Source organism: Biomphalaria glabrata, chromosome 5 (assembly GCF_947242115.1).
Source record: "Biomphalaria glabrata chromosome 5, xgBioGlab47.1, whole genome shotgun sequence".
Lineage (NCBI taxonomy): Eukaryota > Metazoa > Mollusca > Gastropoda > Planorbidae > Biomphalaria > Biomphalaria glabrata.
The window spans coordinates 2,168,301-2,186,597 of NC_074715.1; the positions used below are offsets into that span (position 1 = coordinate 2,168,301).

General features: G+C 37.1%; 1 protein-coding gene across 1 annotated transcript in view; it reads left to right on the forward strand.

The window, feature by feature from the left end:
* LOC106056033 (uncharacterized) overlaps positions 1–18,297 on the forward strand; it is a 95,053-nt gene that overhangs the window by 61,173 nt on the left and 15,583 nt on the right. Inside the window, exons 3-7 of the mRNA XM_056028539.1 lie at positions 1,510–1,662; positions 5,433–5,627; positions 8,726–8,941; positions 9,804–10,001; positions 12,165–12,302. Coding sequence (XP_055884514.1) covers positions 1,510–1,662; positions 5,433–5,627; positions 8,726–8,941; positions 9,804–10,001; positions 12,165–12,302 — 900 coding nt within the window. The remainder of the gene's footprint in view (positions 1–1,509; positions 1,663–5,432; positions 5,628–8,725; positions 8,942–9,803; positions 10,002–12,164; positions 12,303–18,297) is intronic.

Consider the following 18,297-nt stretch of genomic DNA (forward strand, 5'->3'; position numbering starts at 1 on the left):
GGTATTACTGATCTACTGGAATGCATTTAGGTCTATGTCAAACATGAATAACGTTCCCTTTACATATTTTTCTTTATTTTGCCATAAATCACTATGAAAACGACTTTACCCATTCAGCCGACATATTCTTATCAAAAATAGATTACTATGAAAACGGATTTACCCGATCTGTTCAAACGTTTTGTCCTTTAATTGAGATACAATTATGTGGTAGGGACATTAAACATACTTTATAGTCTTTGCCATGATCTATTTCTGCCAAATTTTATCAAGATTGGTCAAACGGTTTTTATTATCTTATCTTATCTTATCTTATATAATACAGACGTTACTTCAAAAAAGAAGATGATTACGTCCTAGGCGTCATGCATTTAGTCATGCATATTAACCAATGACTTAAATTCTGCCAAGTCACTGGTTTTCCTGGCTAGCTCAGGCAACCCATTCCATACTCTAATAGCACTAGGGAAGAAGGAGCTTTTGTTTATCGTATCTATGGTCCCGGGTTCGAACCAGCCCTCTCGTCCAGCAGGACGGTTTTATTTAGGACGTGTAAGGATTTCCTTTCTGAACAAACGTCTGAAACATATAATACTAGCGAAACAAATAAGACTTGATGGTATCAATAACATTTCTGAAATAAGTTAAAGTAACTACCTTACCTCTTGCTGTAACCAGAACACAAGATAGAAAGAGAAAAGCTGGTTTGAGGCCATCTAGGGCAATCTTAAGTCTCATTTTGATGGAAATTTGTCCTAGCATATGGGACGAGGAATGTGCCTTTAAGGTTAGGGTTAGGGTTATTTCTATGTAGGACACACACACACACGCCTTACATTCTGCTTCATATATTACAATAGTCAACCGGCCGCGTAACAATCGCCGCTATTTTGCAATGCCGGCCTTAGGCCACTGCAACCTATGCTAATGAGCGTGATCTATGTAGGAAACAGAATTCTTATGATATACTGTATGACTTCGCTACACGCAAGGCTCGTGTAGTAATTCTGTGCTTAGTTTAGAATAAATAAAATGCAAAGACGAATTTATTTTCTAATATAAACTCTTAATTTTCACTTATTATCCGTATCCCTACCCAAACTTGGCCCCGTGAAATCCGTTTCAAATAGAGCCCCACAATGGTTATGTCCGGCCGTGCTATTTAGTGACGGGTGAATACATGGTAGATTACTTATTCTCTTTCCATGACTTCTTGATCACAATGGTTAAGTCCGGCTAATACATGGTAGATTACTTATTCTCTTTCCATGACTTCTTGATCACAATGGTTAAGTCCGGCCCTGCTTATTAGTGACGGGTGAATACTACTTGTTCTCCCCCCCCCCCTCTCTTTTTTTCGCCTCTAAAATCACTTGGGGTTCGTCCATCCGACTTGCAGAAATAAAAGAGTGATCTTTCCATTACTTGGTGTCCAAACTCTTGAGCCATGAAGAGAATTATATATATAGATGATGCTCTTGTTTATAATATTTTGTTGGCATTTTACAGAAGATCTGACAGTGCTGGAAAACACGATTCTATCACCGAATAATAATGTACTGACAGACAGAGATGATAGTACGTGTTTGAGCCAACCAGTAACTGTCACTTTTAACAGGACCTATGTTTTGACTTGGCTGAGACTCGTTGTTAAAGATCTAGGTAAGATGAAATTGTATCGTGGGTTAAAAAATATATCTCAGAACATGTACAAATGATCACTGATTTGATATTTTTCCTGACATTTCTGACATCATCCTTCTCTCAAGGCCCCTTTGGAGTAAATCATTCATAATGGAAGTAATGTTACAGAATTCATTAAATGCATACAATACACTTTAAATTAATCTTACTCGTTTATGATAGAATTTCTGAGGTTGTTTACAGCTTACTTTGATTTTATTAAACAAAAGAGGAAGTTTTGTTTTGACTTTTAGTCATAATAAAAAAAAAAGAGAAAAGTTCCCCTTTCAGATTTTGCGATCTATAGGGCAAATGATATAAAGATCATCTGTTTCTTTGGCCCATTGTTAAAAAGCGTTTTATGTTGCCTTCTAAACGACCACCGCCTTTACTTTTCCTAGACTAGTGTTGAGTACTAATTAGAGCTTGGTGGACTCCCAAAAATAAAAAAAAATCCAAGTCTTCACCAGGATTCCGATCGGAAAGCCAAACAATTTACCACTCAGCCACCTCGCCTCCTTCAGTAATAATGCCCCAACGAAAAACTAGAACACTAAAATAAGCAATAAAGATATATCTTTATAACAATTTTGACAACCTTCACAATAGTACATATTATGATTATCATAACAAAACCTAGCCTACCTGATGTCTTATAATGAGTATCTAATTGTTTTGTAAAGGGTCAATCTCTTATTCAAATCCTCAAAATAAAATTATTTCCGTAAAATTTCCTATATATTTAAATGTTCTATGACAGTGTGGAGGTGATGCATCACACGCGATAATATTGAAAACTACTTGTTAAATGTTGTTTTAATCTCTATGTCTAACTTATATGCATACTAAATAGATTTTTTCAATAAAAAAAAATAGAAAGGTAAACCTTTATTTTTTGGGTAAATATAATAGTTAAAAGGACAACTCTTACATAACGTAGCAATAAAAATGTAAAAAACAACATTTAGACAAAAAAAACTAAAATCCATTTGCATAAATGTGTTAAAAATATGGAAAACAGCAATCTCCCCTACTAAAGAGCCTCCAGTGTTTGTTACTATTTATAGTGAATAGTTGTAAAGGTGGTGTACTTTTATGAAAAAACTGCTAAGTGATTTAAAAAAAATAGATTTTTTTTTTTGCTTTTAGAAAAGAAAAAAGTACTTTAAATGTACTAAAATATTATGATGTCGGATTTTCACTATCTTTTCTAGTTTACGAGATCTAAACGGGACGGACGGACAGACATTTCACGGGAGCCTCTAAAAAACATTAATAAAAATATAAAAAAAAAGGAAACAACCTGAATTCGAACACATGGCTTAAGGGCTTCTCAAGCCAACACTGCAACCACTCTGCTAACGGACAGCTTATGAACATAAAAGAAGATAATATAGTTATTCATTGTTTCTATAGTATCGACCTATTTTTCAGGGAACTAACTCAGCTTATACCACCAATTCAGTCAATTATAATTGCTTTCCCTTTTTCGAGATACCAAACAAAATAATTTATTACTATTAGTTAATTAAGTAATTGTTGTTTTTTAATTGATTCTTGTGTTGGGTAAAATAAATAACAATGCAAAAGTTCAGCTTGATCCGAGATAGGGTGTGGGAGAAAAAACGTGTACCAGCTGACAGTCAGAGTGAGTTGTCACTAATAGTGCGCACCTTCTGCACTATCTTGGATGTCGGTATGCATGGTAAGGTTATAACAATATGTACGATTACAAATATTTTTACCGATTGTTATTGTTTAGCGCAAGGTCATGCTTTTAGCTTTCTCAATACGCTTTGATCCTATCATTTTCATAGACCATTTGGAAAGTGGTGGGGGAGAGAGAAGTCGGTATCTGATTGATCGCTTTTTAAATTTATAGAAATAAAAAATAAGTGAACGATCTGAATTAGAAATCGAGGGCTTAAGTCTCCTCAGCCTTTCGGTGGCAGCAAGCACCCTATATGATGAACCGTGCACTCTCGCGAGTATGCGATCCATTCCGACACCCGTTTGTTGGCACGTTGGTTCGACAGCTGCGACGCTTCCGACAAGTGCCGAGAGCTACATAAACAGTTGAGTAGACCAGGCCAAAAGGACGCATGGTGGGAGCTCTGCCGTGCTTCAATAGGCGCGTACTTCTGATGGTGGAGGGAGAACTATAAATGTAGAAGGTGCCTGTTCAAAGGTCAATTATCAATTGTTCAAGCAAGAATAGGGGCGGACTGGCTATATGGGCTTTTGGGCAAATGTCCGATGGGCCGGTACCCAAATGGACCGGTAGGGCCACCGAAATGGCCACATCGATGCCACTATGGCAAATATCAAATTGTTAAAGGTTTTCTAATATTCTCTTACAAAAAGGCCCTGTGGGTCCTGTTTAAGTCAAATCTTTCACAGAATCAACAGTCTAATACCATTTTAATTTAACACATTTTCCGAAATAATGTAATAGCCTTCATTCGTAGACAGTGCTAATAGTAGGCTTCATCCTTTTAGGGCCTATACATACTTAGCGATTAAAAAGCATCATAAGGTCTATATTTCTTATATATATATCTGTTATCAAACTGATTTTGAGGACAGGTAGATCTAGAAATGGATACCATCATATGATATAGAATTTGTGGGCCGATTTGTATAAAAATGCCCTAGACGATTTGACATCCAGTCTGCCCCTGAGCAAGAAGAGTGGCCAGGGTGAAAGAGCGCCCGAACCAACAAAAAGCTGAGAGAAGAAGCAGGTCTATCTGCAACTGAACAAACCCACCCATGCTACGCATACGGCCGGCTTTTAAAGCGAGGATTTTGACTTTACAGTCCTCTTCAAGTCCATAGGAAATGAGAAATGTGCTCATCTTCGACTACAAATGAAAAGATATATCTATATCAATTGTTCAATGTAGCAATAATAATATCAACACATGGTGGACATGTTTTTTTTTTTAAATGTATTACATGTTTCGGATGTTCCTTCAGAGTTGAAGATAATTTGCTTCCTTGTCCAAACCTCCCGCAGGACGACGGGGGATGAGATTGGGCAGGGTTTGAACCTAGGACCATAGAAAAGTCCGAACGACAGTCCAGTGTGCAAACCGCACGACCAAGTAGCCATCCATAAATTAATGTAATCAATAAATATGTGCACATGAAATAAGTATGTTCATTCACATATTAAAGACAAATGAAATAAGTTAAATCCAAATTACTTAACATAATTCTTACCACAATGTCCAGGTGAATGGAATATCAATAAGTGAGCACAATGAACTGAGTCTGTAAATGAACGCCCCTATTCGTTCTATAATGAGAGCTTTTGATTGAACAAGTTTGAGACTTATAAGATGCTAGGGCGGAAAAAGGGATTGGACAGGAAAGCCTGTGCTTTAACATGTGCTATGTCTGTCAGGGTTGTGTTAACTGCTCGTTCGCCCGGATCCTGACATTGAACAGGCACCTTCTTTGCTTACAATAAATAATAGTCAGTACCATTAATAACTGTGCAAAATGCTCAAACTTTTTACCAGAAAGACTAAGTAAGTTGATATATGAAATAAATGCTTTGTAAAAATAAAAGGCGATGGGCCTACACTTCCAATGCACACAATATGGTCAAATTTGATTTACAACAGTTTTTCTAGATTTTGAGATCTAAAATGACAGACGGACTTTGACAATATTGATAATAATAGAATCTACGTGGAATTGTTAACAACTAGTTATTACTAATACAGCATTTCAACTTTCAGCTTTATTGCCAGGATTTACCATACAGTTTAGTAAAACTACCACAGCCACATTAAAATTAGAATGTCTGAACCAGAAATATTTCCTTGTGGACTACGATACATTCGACATACAATGTGATCTGCCAGAAGCTATTCAAACTGTTATCATCACTGGAATAGGACAAACATCACTTTGTTCGCTGTATATTAATGGAGGTAATGGTAATATTTTTTAATAGTCTTTAAAGCTTCTTGAAGTCGTTCTTTTGTCCTCTTTAGTCTTACAATAAAAAAAATACTTTAAAAAAAAAAAACAAAGCTTATATTAATGTATCAATTCGTTTGGATCAGTCATGTTATTAAATTTGAAATTGATCTAGACCAGTGGTTCCCAAACTTTTTTTTTCAAGTAGACCCCTTGCCATGTTTTCTGGTTGTCGGTAGACCCCTTGCTTAACTTTCACATTTTTTCAAATTCAATATTTTTTTTAAACTTATATCTTTCTGTACAAAAGGTAAAGTTCCCCTCTCAGACCTTGTGGTCTATAGGGCAGATGATGTAAAGGTCATCTGTTTCTGTGGGCTACGGTTAACGAGGGTGTCATGTTGCCAGCACAAGAACCAACCGCCTTTACTTTCCCCAACTAATGTCAGGTACCCATTAGAGCTGGGTGGACTCAGAGCGCCCAAAAAGATCCCGAAATTTAAAATCCAAGTCTTCAACAGGATTCCAACTCGGGACCCCCGGTTCAGAAGCCAAGCACGTTACAGCTCAGCCAAAACGCGTCTGTAGAGAGTTGAAAAGTGTCAAAGTAATTTAAAGCTATATATTATAGATTTTAGAGATCTCTCTTTTTTATTGATAAAATTCAAAACTTCAAAACATATTAAAATATCTATAAGTATTGCTGGAATCTCCAAACACACTGGCCTTAAGTATCATTGTAGATGTTTTCGCAGAGTTTCTCGTGTATATCTTTATATATTTATATATATTAAATTTTATATGTTTATTTTACTGTTTCAATTATACTAAACATCCAAAGGACACAATAATGATATACTTGATAAAACCTGTGAAGAATATTAATATTATAGCTTTTATAGCGCTTCTTTCATGCTTATAGCATGCTCAGAGCGCCTTTGGTCCAATCTCATTTGTGGACCAGTAGGGGGGGGGGGAGGGGAGGGTATCTAGGAGTTGGTTTCCGTGCTGCCTTTAGGCGCTCAGTGAACACAACTCTGCCCGAGTCGGGTGTCGAACCTCGGTAGCCAAGCCAAGTTCAAGCGCACTTGGCCTCTCGACCACGCTTCCCACATTATTAGAATATAACGATGTTTATTTACAGATGAGACATGATCTCCCTGTCTCTAAATCCGTCTTTGAAATCTTTTGTCTAATCACCATATATCTAGTCATCTTGGTATCAGGTCATTTTTCGTTTTTTTTTTAAATCTGCTTGCATAGATAATTTTTTAAAATTAGATGGTTCACTTTCGGAAAAGAAAAAAGTAGCCGTTGTATCAGAACTTTGAATGATCTAGACTACCAAATATGTGAAATAAAGCCATTTCTGGTTAGTTTCCATTAAGATAACATTTCGAAAATTCTAGATCGAAATAATTCTCGTCTATTGATTTGTTTATTTATGTATCAAAAAATTACAAAATAAAAAAAATATAAGACGGGAGTGCTCTTTTTTTCGATGTTCAATTACTAGAACTATATCTAAACATTAAATTATATATAAATAAAGTTCCCCTTCTAGACCATGTGGTCTATAGGGCAGATGATGTAAAGGTCATCTGATTCTATCTAATATGGTTAACAAGGGTGTCATGTGGCCAGCACAACGGCCAACCGCCTTTACTTTTCCACAACTAATGTCAGGTACCCATTAGAGCTGGGTGGACTCAGAAGAGCCCAAAGATCCCGCAATTAAAAATCCCAGTCGTCACCAAGATTCGAAACCGGGACCTCCGGTTCAGAAGCTAAGCGCTTTACCGCTCAGCCAGGTTAGGGTTAAAATATAACTACTTTACAAAACAACGCCTTTTTTTTTTACTTTTTCAAAATTTTCACAATTTTTTTTGTAGTGTTAAAAGATTTCCATGACCAGTCTAGGTTAAGCATTCAGATCTATATCTTGTAAAACGTTTTTCTTTATGTAAGATTTATGTATAAAAATCTTTTAAAATTCTAGTTCAAAATTTCCGAAGCGAAAAATGCGCGACCAGATTGCATAATAATAATTTAATTTTTTGAAATAGTTTCATTTTTTTGCTACTCTATTTTGACTAAATGTTATATATATATATATATATATTGTTATAAACCTGGTGGTGGCACAGATGGGGGTAGTGGGGTGAGTGTAGTCAGCCGACGCTAATAGCCCCAGGCCAGCGCTTGACGAGCGGTCAACCGTGACGAGTTACGACGATCAGCCGAGATGAGTGTCAACATGACGGTTGTGAAGGATCGGCGTCATGAACAGAGCTCATGAGCGTCACGAGGGACGTAGTCATGTGACGAAGCTAGAAACCGTCCGGTTCTATAAGGCCAGTAGGGACCCTATATAGGAGCGGAGGTGTCGCAGTCAAGACGGTGGAGAAAAGGGGCTCAATACAGCACGGTTCACGAGAGAAGGTTCACGAGAGAAGGTTCACGAGAGAAGGTTCACGGCAGAAGGTTCACGGCAGAAGGTTCACGGCAGAAGGTTCACGGCAGAAGGTTCACGGCAGGGGTTCAGAACACGGTCGACTACAGCACAGTTCAGCGGTGTGGTTCTGTACGGAGCATTACGACGGTTCAGTGCGGAGTACTGTCAAGTACAGTTGGGACGACTGGCGTCTTGATCTTGGTCTGCGATCGAGTCCGACACAACGAGCCTAGTGTGTGAACTCAGTCCTGAACTGTTGAACCCAGTGCAAGCCCGGAACGAGACGGAGAGGCCAGTGATACGGCGGTACGGTGTTATCGGAGAGATATTTGTACAGTGTACGTGTTGCCAATTGTACAGTATTGGCTCAGATTTATTCAACTATTAAAGTGTTACGTTACTTTGGAGCCCTGAGTTGTCAAGTTCTTTAAGTTGGTGGTGTATGGTGCAGTTTGCAGAGAGCCTGCATAGTGAGATCCGTAACAATATATATATATATAAAGATGGCAACGTTATAATTATGTTAAATTGTATTTAGATCTTTGACATGATGCAATTTTATTACCCAGTCTTTTATGTAATTTTTAAACAAATAACATAAAAAAGTGTACTATCTTTACAGATAAGATAAATGCCATGTTTATTATGTTACAGGTCGTAGCATTGCTTTGAAACAAAAGACGGCGCAATCAAGTACTTACTCAGACAGCCACGGTACATTTGATGCTTCTAAAGCTGTAGATGGAATCACAAACTCAGATTTTTTTGTCGGAAGCTGCACACACACAGCTATTGGAGATATAAAACCAATGTGGACTGTGACATTCCCACTTTTCGAGATATCAAGATATGTTTTATACAATAGAAATGGTAAGTTCAGTCTGCAGTCTTATCAGTGTCTAAACAAATATCAGTAGGTCTGGGTTTAAGAATATAATATTCCTCTCCCCCCTTTCTTTCAAAAACTCAAAGGAAGCAAAAATTCATCTGGAATGTATTATAAAGAAAGTACATTCCAAAGTATCTACTAGCTTAAGTACTTATCACAAGTAATACAAACAACGCTAGCACGCAGTGCTTAATTTACCTACAGGCAAGTTAAGGGTTTCTTATTAGGGACACCCAAGATTGTTTTCAGGTATAATTTCAATCGTTTCGAAGAAAGAGCTATTGAAAAACTATTACATTACATTACAAGGGGCCCCATATCTTAAAAGCTTGGCGCTTTATCTGGTCTTAATCAGCTCCTGCTTGTTGTAGTTCTGAAAAGCAAGACGTGATCATCGGAATTTTCATAGTAACAAATAAATATTTATAGATCCTTTCACAGAAACTCTTTTGTAAATAATTTCATATTAAAACTCTTGAACTTTGTACAAAAATATATTTCTATTCCTAATTCGAACCAGTTATTTAAAAGTAGATATCACATTTCCTTTTCATCTGTAGGTATTATATTAATTTGCATTTTTTCTAGTCTTCCAAAATAACGAATATATAAAACAAGTGCTTCTGTTTCTAAACGTATGGCTGCTACTTCATTAAGGGAACAAGATTACGTGTAAACACTGTACACATATTTCGTATTGCGATTCTTAATCAACATATCTTTTATTTTTCAAGGGACCATATTTTATCATTGTCTTTGACGATATGAGACCATCTCATATAGTATCTTTCCATTTTATATATTTATTTATTTCAGATTTAAAACATGTAAATTATTTTTCAGAGATTATGGCACGACTCGCAGGCTTTGTTTTAGTTGGAGAAAATTCTGGATCTCAAAAGTTTAACTACATCGACCCTTCTATTCCTACAACAGGGTTGCCTGTTTATATTGTTGTTGATCCTGCTAGAAATAGCCTGACCCAAGTGAAGATAAGCACCAACGAGTATTTAACCTTATGTGAAACGGAAATTTACGGAGGTAATTTTAATTTCAAAATCACAGGTGTTAATTAAACTATTTAAATTTAATGATAAATGAGTTATTGAACTGTAAAAAAAATATATCTTATGAATCATTTTGACTTCCCTGGCTCGCCTGGTGTGTGGCTCTGCTGGTAAGGTTTTGGGGACGACTGACATGGTTTTTGCACACTCATCTAGTGAAGAGCCTACAACTAATGCTAAAACTCTAACAGCCGCCGCCGTGGTCCAACTTTAACATTATGCAATAATAATAATAATAATATACTGCAACTTCATAATAGTTACTCACACACATAATCCAATGTATTGAAACTTTCGCATCACAGAGTAAAAATAATATGTGTACAGCTCAAAGTACGAAAAACTACTACTAAAAATGTGTACTGTCTCAATCCCAGAGTCGACTCTACTCCTTTAAAGTGAATTTAGTCATTCTTTCTTCCTCTTTCTATTTAGAGGTTTCTCGTGCTTTTCGCCATCTTGACCCAAGGGGGACAAATAACAGGCAATGTCAACCGAGACTGTGACATCTGGACATTATTGAAAGATCAAGACATACAAAATCTGCAGGTTCTAAACTGTCGGTAACAAAAAAGGTAGCCTGCCTCATTCCACTTTCGTGGATAAAACCTAGCCCTTACGAGTTAGTAGCTGAATTAACTGGTCTATAATACGTCTATAATAAATGTCTGGACGCTTTTTACAGTTTACTCTAAATCTTATCATATCATATATAATACAGACTTTACTTCAATAAAAAAGATGATCACGTCCTACGCGTCATGCATTCAGTCATGCATATTAACGAATAATAAAAATTATGCAAAATCACTGGTTTTTCTGGCTAGCTCAGGAAATCCATTCCATGCTCTAATAGCACTAGGAAAGAAGGAGCATTTGTACAAATTTGCCCTAGCATATGGAACGAGGAATGTGCCTTTATCTTTGTGTCTTTCTGAGTATAAAAGGACAACTCAAACCTTATTGATAGGGGGAGTTCATCGTTTCCTCAGCTTTTTTTGGTCTGCGCTGCACTTCGGTCTCTTCATTGTCATCAGCTTTATTCTCTGTTCACACTCGGTCCTAGCATATGGAACAAGAAATAGTGACTTTAAAAGCGTCACACAATATAAACTAACACCAATGCATCCTAGTAATAATGTAGCGGGTACAGAGTCAGATAGGTGTGACTGGCAACACCATTTTCAACTTCTTGGCCCATCAGGGAGGGCTAATACCCCCTAACAAACAGGCTGTGAGTTTCAATCATACTCTGGCAACAAATGGAAAATTGATTTGAGTGCTAAGACATGTCCGAAAAACGCTCTTGGAGTTTTTGAGCACATAAGGCGTCATGACCGCGCTTCTCCATGCTAGAGACTTTCAAGCTTCTAGCAATATGTGGATAAAACTTCTTTGTACATCTTCTAAAACCATGACTCGTATATCGCATTAAAAAGGGGAATAAGATTTGCTAATGTCAGACGCTCAACGCTATTGACACTATGTAGGGAAAATAAGATTTACACACATTTATCTAAGGAAAAGTGCAGAATCGCAATTTTTTATTCGGATATAAGTGAGCAAGTCTATATAAGAATTAGGACACATTTGAAAGGAATGCACTGAGGGATCCCTTTGGGCAAGAGCTTTTCTTTAATAAAACTTGTTATCATTGTGTTCTTTTAGAGCAAGCAAAATCCTCAAATAAATTTCATAAAAAGAACATGTCATCAACCTTCCAGACTCTCTTACTCAGAAAATTCATGTATATTTATTACAACTCGAAAGACAATAAATGTGCCCGCATAAAACTGTTTTTTGCAGCAGCACTAATAATTCCTCCAGTGGCGTCAATATGGGGTGCGGGGTTGCGGGCCACACTGGGTGACACTCACCCTATTGCTGCTTTTGGGCCGCTAATTTGTTAACACCGTGTCTTAGTGAACTAGAATGAACATGAATAAAACATCTTATGCGATTACAATTACTTTCTTAAGAGACCTTTTGAAAGGTAGACACCAACATAAATCCGCAAGAGACGGAGTCGTTATGTATATATTTTATCATATTTTAATATGTTGGTAAATATTTTTTTTTTCTTTCTATGTCTATTTTTTTCAGTTGGCCAATTACATTGTAATATATTTTTCCCCAGAATGCCCAGCAGGTACCTATACGTCACCAGATCTCCAATGTACCAACTGTCCAGTAAAATGTGCCAACATTTGCCATCAGGATAGTGGCTTATGCTATGATTGTAGCGGTTACAGTGACCCACCAAATTGTAATATAGGTAAAATCATCTAAAGTCTGTTATAATTTGGATTTAATGGCAAACCCGTTGTCATCCCGCTTTCCTTTTATATACATTTATTTTATATAGTAAAGATATTTTAAAATATACTCATGGGTCTGCATCGATAGATTCTGGAAGAGCAGGCTATAGAGCCTACATCGACTTTCTTGTCTCTTACTCAGTCAAAATCTTTGAACCAAGTTGCAGTTTTGATGCGAAAATAACATTTACCTTTACCTATTCCTTAGACTGTTGGATCGTTGGGGCACCATGCAAGACTCGTCGACCGTTTTTCTTCATTCCTCTCTGTCTTTTGCCTTTCAATGGCAGGCCGTCCATTCTTTTATGTTGTCTTCTCATCGCTTTCTCTGTCTGCATCTTCTTCTTTTTCCTGGTACTGTTCCCTGAAGGAAGGTCTTTGCAAGCCCCAACACCTTGTAATATGGCCATCCATCCATCCATCCCAGTGGCGCTACAGCCCATGGAGGGCTCTGGCCTGCTTTAACACATCCTTCCATTCAGATCTCTCCTGGGCCTTTCGTCTCCACGCCCTGGTACTGTTCCCTGAAGGAAGGTCTTTGCAAGCCCCAACACCTTGTAATTTGGCCATAGAGGTTAAGTTTTCTTTTTTTTTTACGATAGTTAGCAGGTCATAAAAACTAACAATTTCTAACTCCCCTCACATGCATGAATAATTTTTTACACTATTCTTGAAACCTTGATACGTACTTTATGTGATACTCTTACACATAATATAAGCCTAACAATATATATATTGTGCCAAAATATTTAGGTCACAGTTGGGGCTTCGCAATCACCGGAAATACTGCATTCCTCACTGATCTTCGGACTCGAAGACAAGTCTTATTATTATTATTATTATTATTATGTTAGAAATGAACGAGTAGTCATTCTCTGGCGCTGCCAGGGTCGAGTTTCGCTAAAGAGAAACAAAATTCATCGTAGTCCCTTTAACAGTTTCCACTGAGGAATTTTCTGGTGATGTGGCAGGTCTGCAGCAGTACCGCCCTCTGACAGGCAACGAAGATGTTCCTAGGAATGTTAAGGGCCTTGAAGGTGTCTGTGAGGTCAGTTGTTATTATCCCCTCGGTTGATATAACAATGGGGTATATTGTTATTTTGGACAATTTCCATAGACGCTTAATCTCCAAGCCTAGGTTCCCATATTTTCTTTGTTTTTCTATCTCAGTTTTTCGTAAATTATGAGACAGTGGTACGGCGATATCGATAATGATAGCGGTTTTTTCTTTTTTATCGATGAACAGCAGATCCGGGCGATTGAAATCTACCGTTTTGTCGGTCAGAATAGGCCTATCCCAGTACAGCAGATATTCAGTAGACTCGAGAACCTCTTGCGGAGAGTATTTATAATAAGGGGGAGTGTCCTTATCGATCAATTTGTACGTCAAAGCCAGGTGTTGGTGTATTAACTTTGCAACTTGGTTATGGCGACCTAGGTAGGCTGATTCTGATAGGGCTGGACATCCTGCCATAATGTGTTCAATCGACTCGCCCACATTTCCACATTTTCGGCATTTGTCGACAACATTGAGTTTCAGGATATGCTTCTCGTAATTTTTTGTCCTGATTACTCTGTCCTGTATTGCTGTAACAAAGCCTTCTGTTTCAGGGTAGAGATGACCTGCTTTGAGCCATGTTAAGGAAGCAGCCTTGTCGATGTTGTCCCCATGTAATGAAGCCGGAAATTTTCCGTGGAGTGTTTTTTCTTCCCATTGGCGAATCTCATGCCCTACGTCGTCCAAACCGATATTGACATCAGCATTGTGTAGGTTCAGAGGGGTTGCATCGGAGTCGTATTTCCGTAGGAAGGAAACTAATTTGTTGCTGGAGGCGAGCAGTTTTGATCGTATTTTTAAAACTTGCATCTTACACAATTTGAAGATATTCTGCAATCCACGACCCCCATCCTTCCTGGGCAGGTATAACCTTATGGTGGAGGACTTGGGGTGTAGGCATCGAAACTTGGTTAGTAATTTTCTAGTGAGTCTGTCAATGTCATGTAGGTCGGTGTCAGTCCATTTGATCACACCGAACGTGTAAAGGAGCACAGGGACGGCCCAGCTGTTAATTGCAGTGATGAGATTACTGCCAGACAGTTTGGTGTTGAGGATTTTATTAACTCTTTGCCTATATTTGCCAAGAAAGTCCTCTTTTAATTTCTTATGGTTTATCTTGGCATTCTGGTTTATTCCAAGATATTTATAAAGAGAGGCAGAGTTCAATTCCTCGATGCCTTCAAATGCAATGTTGGTGTTCGTTGCCTTGCCCTTTTTAATGCTTATAATGCCACACTTATCCAGGCCAAAAGACATACAGATATCGTCACTAAAGCATTTTACCGTTTTGATTAAGGTGTGTAATTTTTGCTCGGTTTCTGCATATAGCTTTAGATCATCCATGTATAATAAGTGGGACACACATTTTGTACATTTAGTGTCAACCCTAAAACCGTTTGTAGAGTCTTGGAGTAATGTAGATAGAGGATTAATCGCTAGGCAGAACCAGAGTGGAGATAGTGAGTCACCCTGGTATATACCTCTTCTTATGTGCACAGAACCTAGTTTATCACGATTTAGGTGCAGGTTTATCTTCCAATTATTCATTATTATTATTATTATTATATAACTGATGATATATTTAGAAAATGCTTTTCAAACATTTTTAATTCCGAGTTATTTTGAAATTTAGGTTGTACTACTGGTAAATATGGAAACAACTGTACACAAGCATGTCCAAGTAATTGTTACAATAACGAATGCAATCCTGTGACTGGACTTTGTTTGAAATGTAAATCCGGTTCTAAGGGAGATTCCTGTGATAAAGGTTTGACTATATTTACGTTCATAAAATAACAGAGTTAAACAAGCAATGTCTACTTTATGTTAAAACCAGCCCTATATTACCCGCGGCCCTCATTATGCGTGTCACTGATATAGTGTATCAGAATAGTTTGTGGGAAGCGTGGTCGAGAGGCTAAGTACGCTAGAAATTTGCTTGGCTTGGCTACCTAAGAAGGGGGCTCGAGGCTAGACACCCAACTCGAGTAGAGCTGTGTTTACTGAGCGCTTAAAGGCAGCACAGAAACAATGGAGAGTTACGTTACGTTCATAAAATGAGTATATACATTCTTCTTCTTCTTCTGCTAGCCAGATTTCGCTCCTGAGCTGTGAGCTCCTTTGCATACTGTGCCAAGTAAAAAATAGTGTGCTGTTTTCTTCAGTTGTTCAGCACTGCACGTACAGGATGTTGGTTATGTTGGGCTGTAGTGGAAGTAGGGTCTGCTTAAGATGGGTTAGGAGGGGGCAATATACAAAGATATGGTTTACGGTTTCATATGGATACAATCAGAAACCCCATTAGTAACGAACCATGCTGAGATTACTCCCTTAGAGCACGGAAGAGGAAGCGGGCAGTGAGTTGTAAGGTCGCCTTATCCCCGTACAAGGACAGACCTTATGCCTCACATGGACCAGTATTCTCTCTCTGAATTCCTTGTCCCAATCGTTCCTCATGCAGAGCTGGGCATTTATAAAGAATGTACTCGATTATCATATGGGTAGTAGAAATGTCTACAAAGGGGGAGTTGTGTGGAATTTATTTTGTTAAAATAGTAATTTAACAGAGGTGTGTGTCATGTTCTTAGTCAGAAGATAGTAGATTGCTTTTTGCAGGGGAAAGAGTTAAATACTATCCAGTTTGTTTGGCATGATTATTTTTTTTACATTGTTCTGATTGTGTTTCCTGAGGCTCATTAGTTGAGCCACTCTTCTTTGTTAATTTTGAGTATATACACATTAATTTATAAGATAAAAACATTGCTAAATATTACTTATTACTTAAGAAATGTATTTGCGAACAGGCGTTGATTGTTAAATTACTATTCATATCTTTTTTAAAATTTATACTAAAAATGATTCAAAACAAAATTTATGAGCCTACTGCTTATTTAGTTTGTTAACATTTACTTTAATAAATAGATTTAGATTTGTTTTACCTTACTCTTTTCAACTTTGTATATTTTTACTCAAAATACATGTTTTCCACTTCAGAGTGTGGTGATTTCTTCTGGGGACAAAATTGTAGTCAAAGGTGTAGTCATAATTGTCAAAATTATAGTTGCAACAATATCAATGGAGAATGTTTTGGAGGATGTTCTGCTGGCTACACACCTCCCCAATGCACACAAGGTAATTTTTTAAAATAATAAAACATCACACATTATCTATATCATTTTTCAAAATAGAATCAAAATAAAATCAAAATAGAATCATCTAAAAATTAAATTTGGCTTATGTCTTATATACGCTTTTATGAGGAATTATCGCAATGAACAAAAAAAGTTTTTTTTTTTTTTTTTTTTTTCTATCTACTAAAGAGTGGAAAAAAAATACACTTAATGAACATTTTATGCACGTCTTATGTACACATCATTAGCTAGATCTAATACATAAAGCAGAATGTAAGGTGTATTGAAGGCGAATGTATATGTGTGTGTGCGGGTGTGTGTGGTATGTATGGTATGGTATGTATGGTATGGTATGTATGGTATGGTATGGTATGTATGGTATGGTATGTATGGTATGGTATGTATGGTATGTATGGTATGTATGGTATGTATGGTATGTATGGTATGGTATGTATGGTATGGTATGGTATGGTATGTATGGTATGGTATGTATGGTATGGTATGTATGGTATGGTATGTATGGTATGGTATGGTATGTATGGTATGGTATGTATGGTATGGTATGTATGGTATGGTATGGTATGTATGGTATGGTATGTATGGTATGGTATGTATGGTATGTATGGTATGGTATGGTATGGTATGGTATGTATGGTATGTATGGTATGGTATGTATGGTATGGTATGTATGGTATGGTATGTATGGTATGGTATGTATGGTATGGTATGTATGGTATGTATGGTATGGTATGTATGGTATGTATGGTATGGTATGTATGGTATGGTATGTATGGTATGGTATGTGTAGTATGGGATGGTATGTATGGTATGTTATGGTATGTATGGTATGTATGTATGTTATAGTATGTATGATATGGTATGTATGATATGGTATGTATGGTATGGCATGGTATGTATGGTATGGTATGGATGGTATGGATGGTATGGTATGTGTAGTATTGGATGGTATGTATGGTGTGATATGTGTAGTATGGGATGGTATTATGGTATATATGGTATGTATGGTATGTTATGGTATGTATGGTATGTATGTATGTTATAGTATGTATGATATGGTATGTATGATATGGTATGTATGGTATGGCATGGTATGTATGGTATGGTATGGATGGTATGGATGGTATGGTATGTGTAGTATTGGATGGTATGTATGGTGTGATATGTGTAGTATGGGATGGTATTATGGTATATATGGTATGTATGGTATGTATTTATGGTATGGTAAGTATGGAATGTTATGTATGGTATGTTATGGTATGGTATGTATGGTAAGGTATGTATGGTATGTATGGTATGTATGGTATGAATGGTATGGTATGTATGGTATGATATGGTATGAATGGTATGGTATGTATGGTATGATATGGTATGGTATGTATGGTATGTATGGTATGGCATGTATGGTATGGTGTGTATGGTATGGTATGTATGGTATGGCATGTATGGTATGGTGTGTATGGTATGGTATGTATGGTATGGTGTGTATGGTATTGTATGCTATGGTATATATGTATGTATGGTATGATATGGTATGGTATGTACGGTATGCATGGTATATTATGTAATGTATATTTTGGTATGGTATGCATGGTTTGTATGGTATGCAGGGCCGGCCTTAGGGCACTACAACCTATGCGGCCGCAGTGGGCCCCGCACTTTCATAGGCCCCGCGCTAACACTAGTTGTAAACTATTAAATTAAACCATTTTAACTTATTATAGGGTTTTTGCTGCCTCCTGAAAT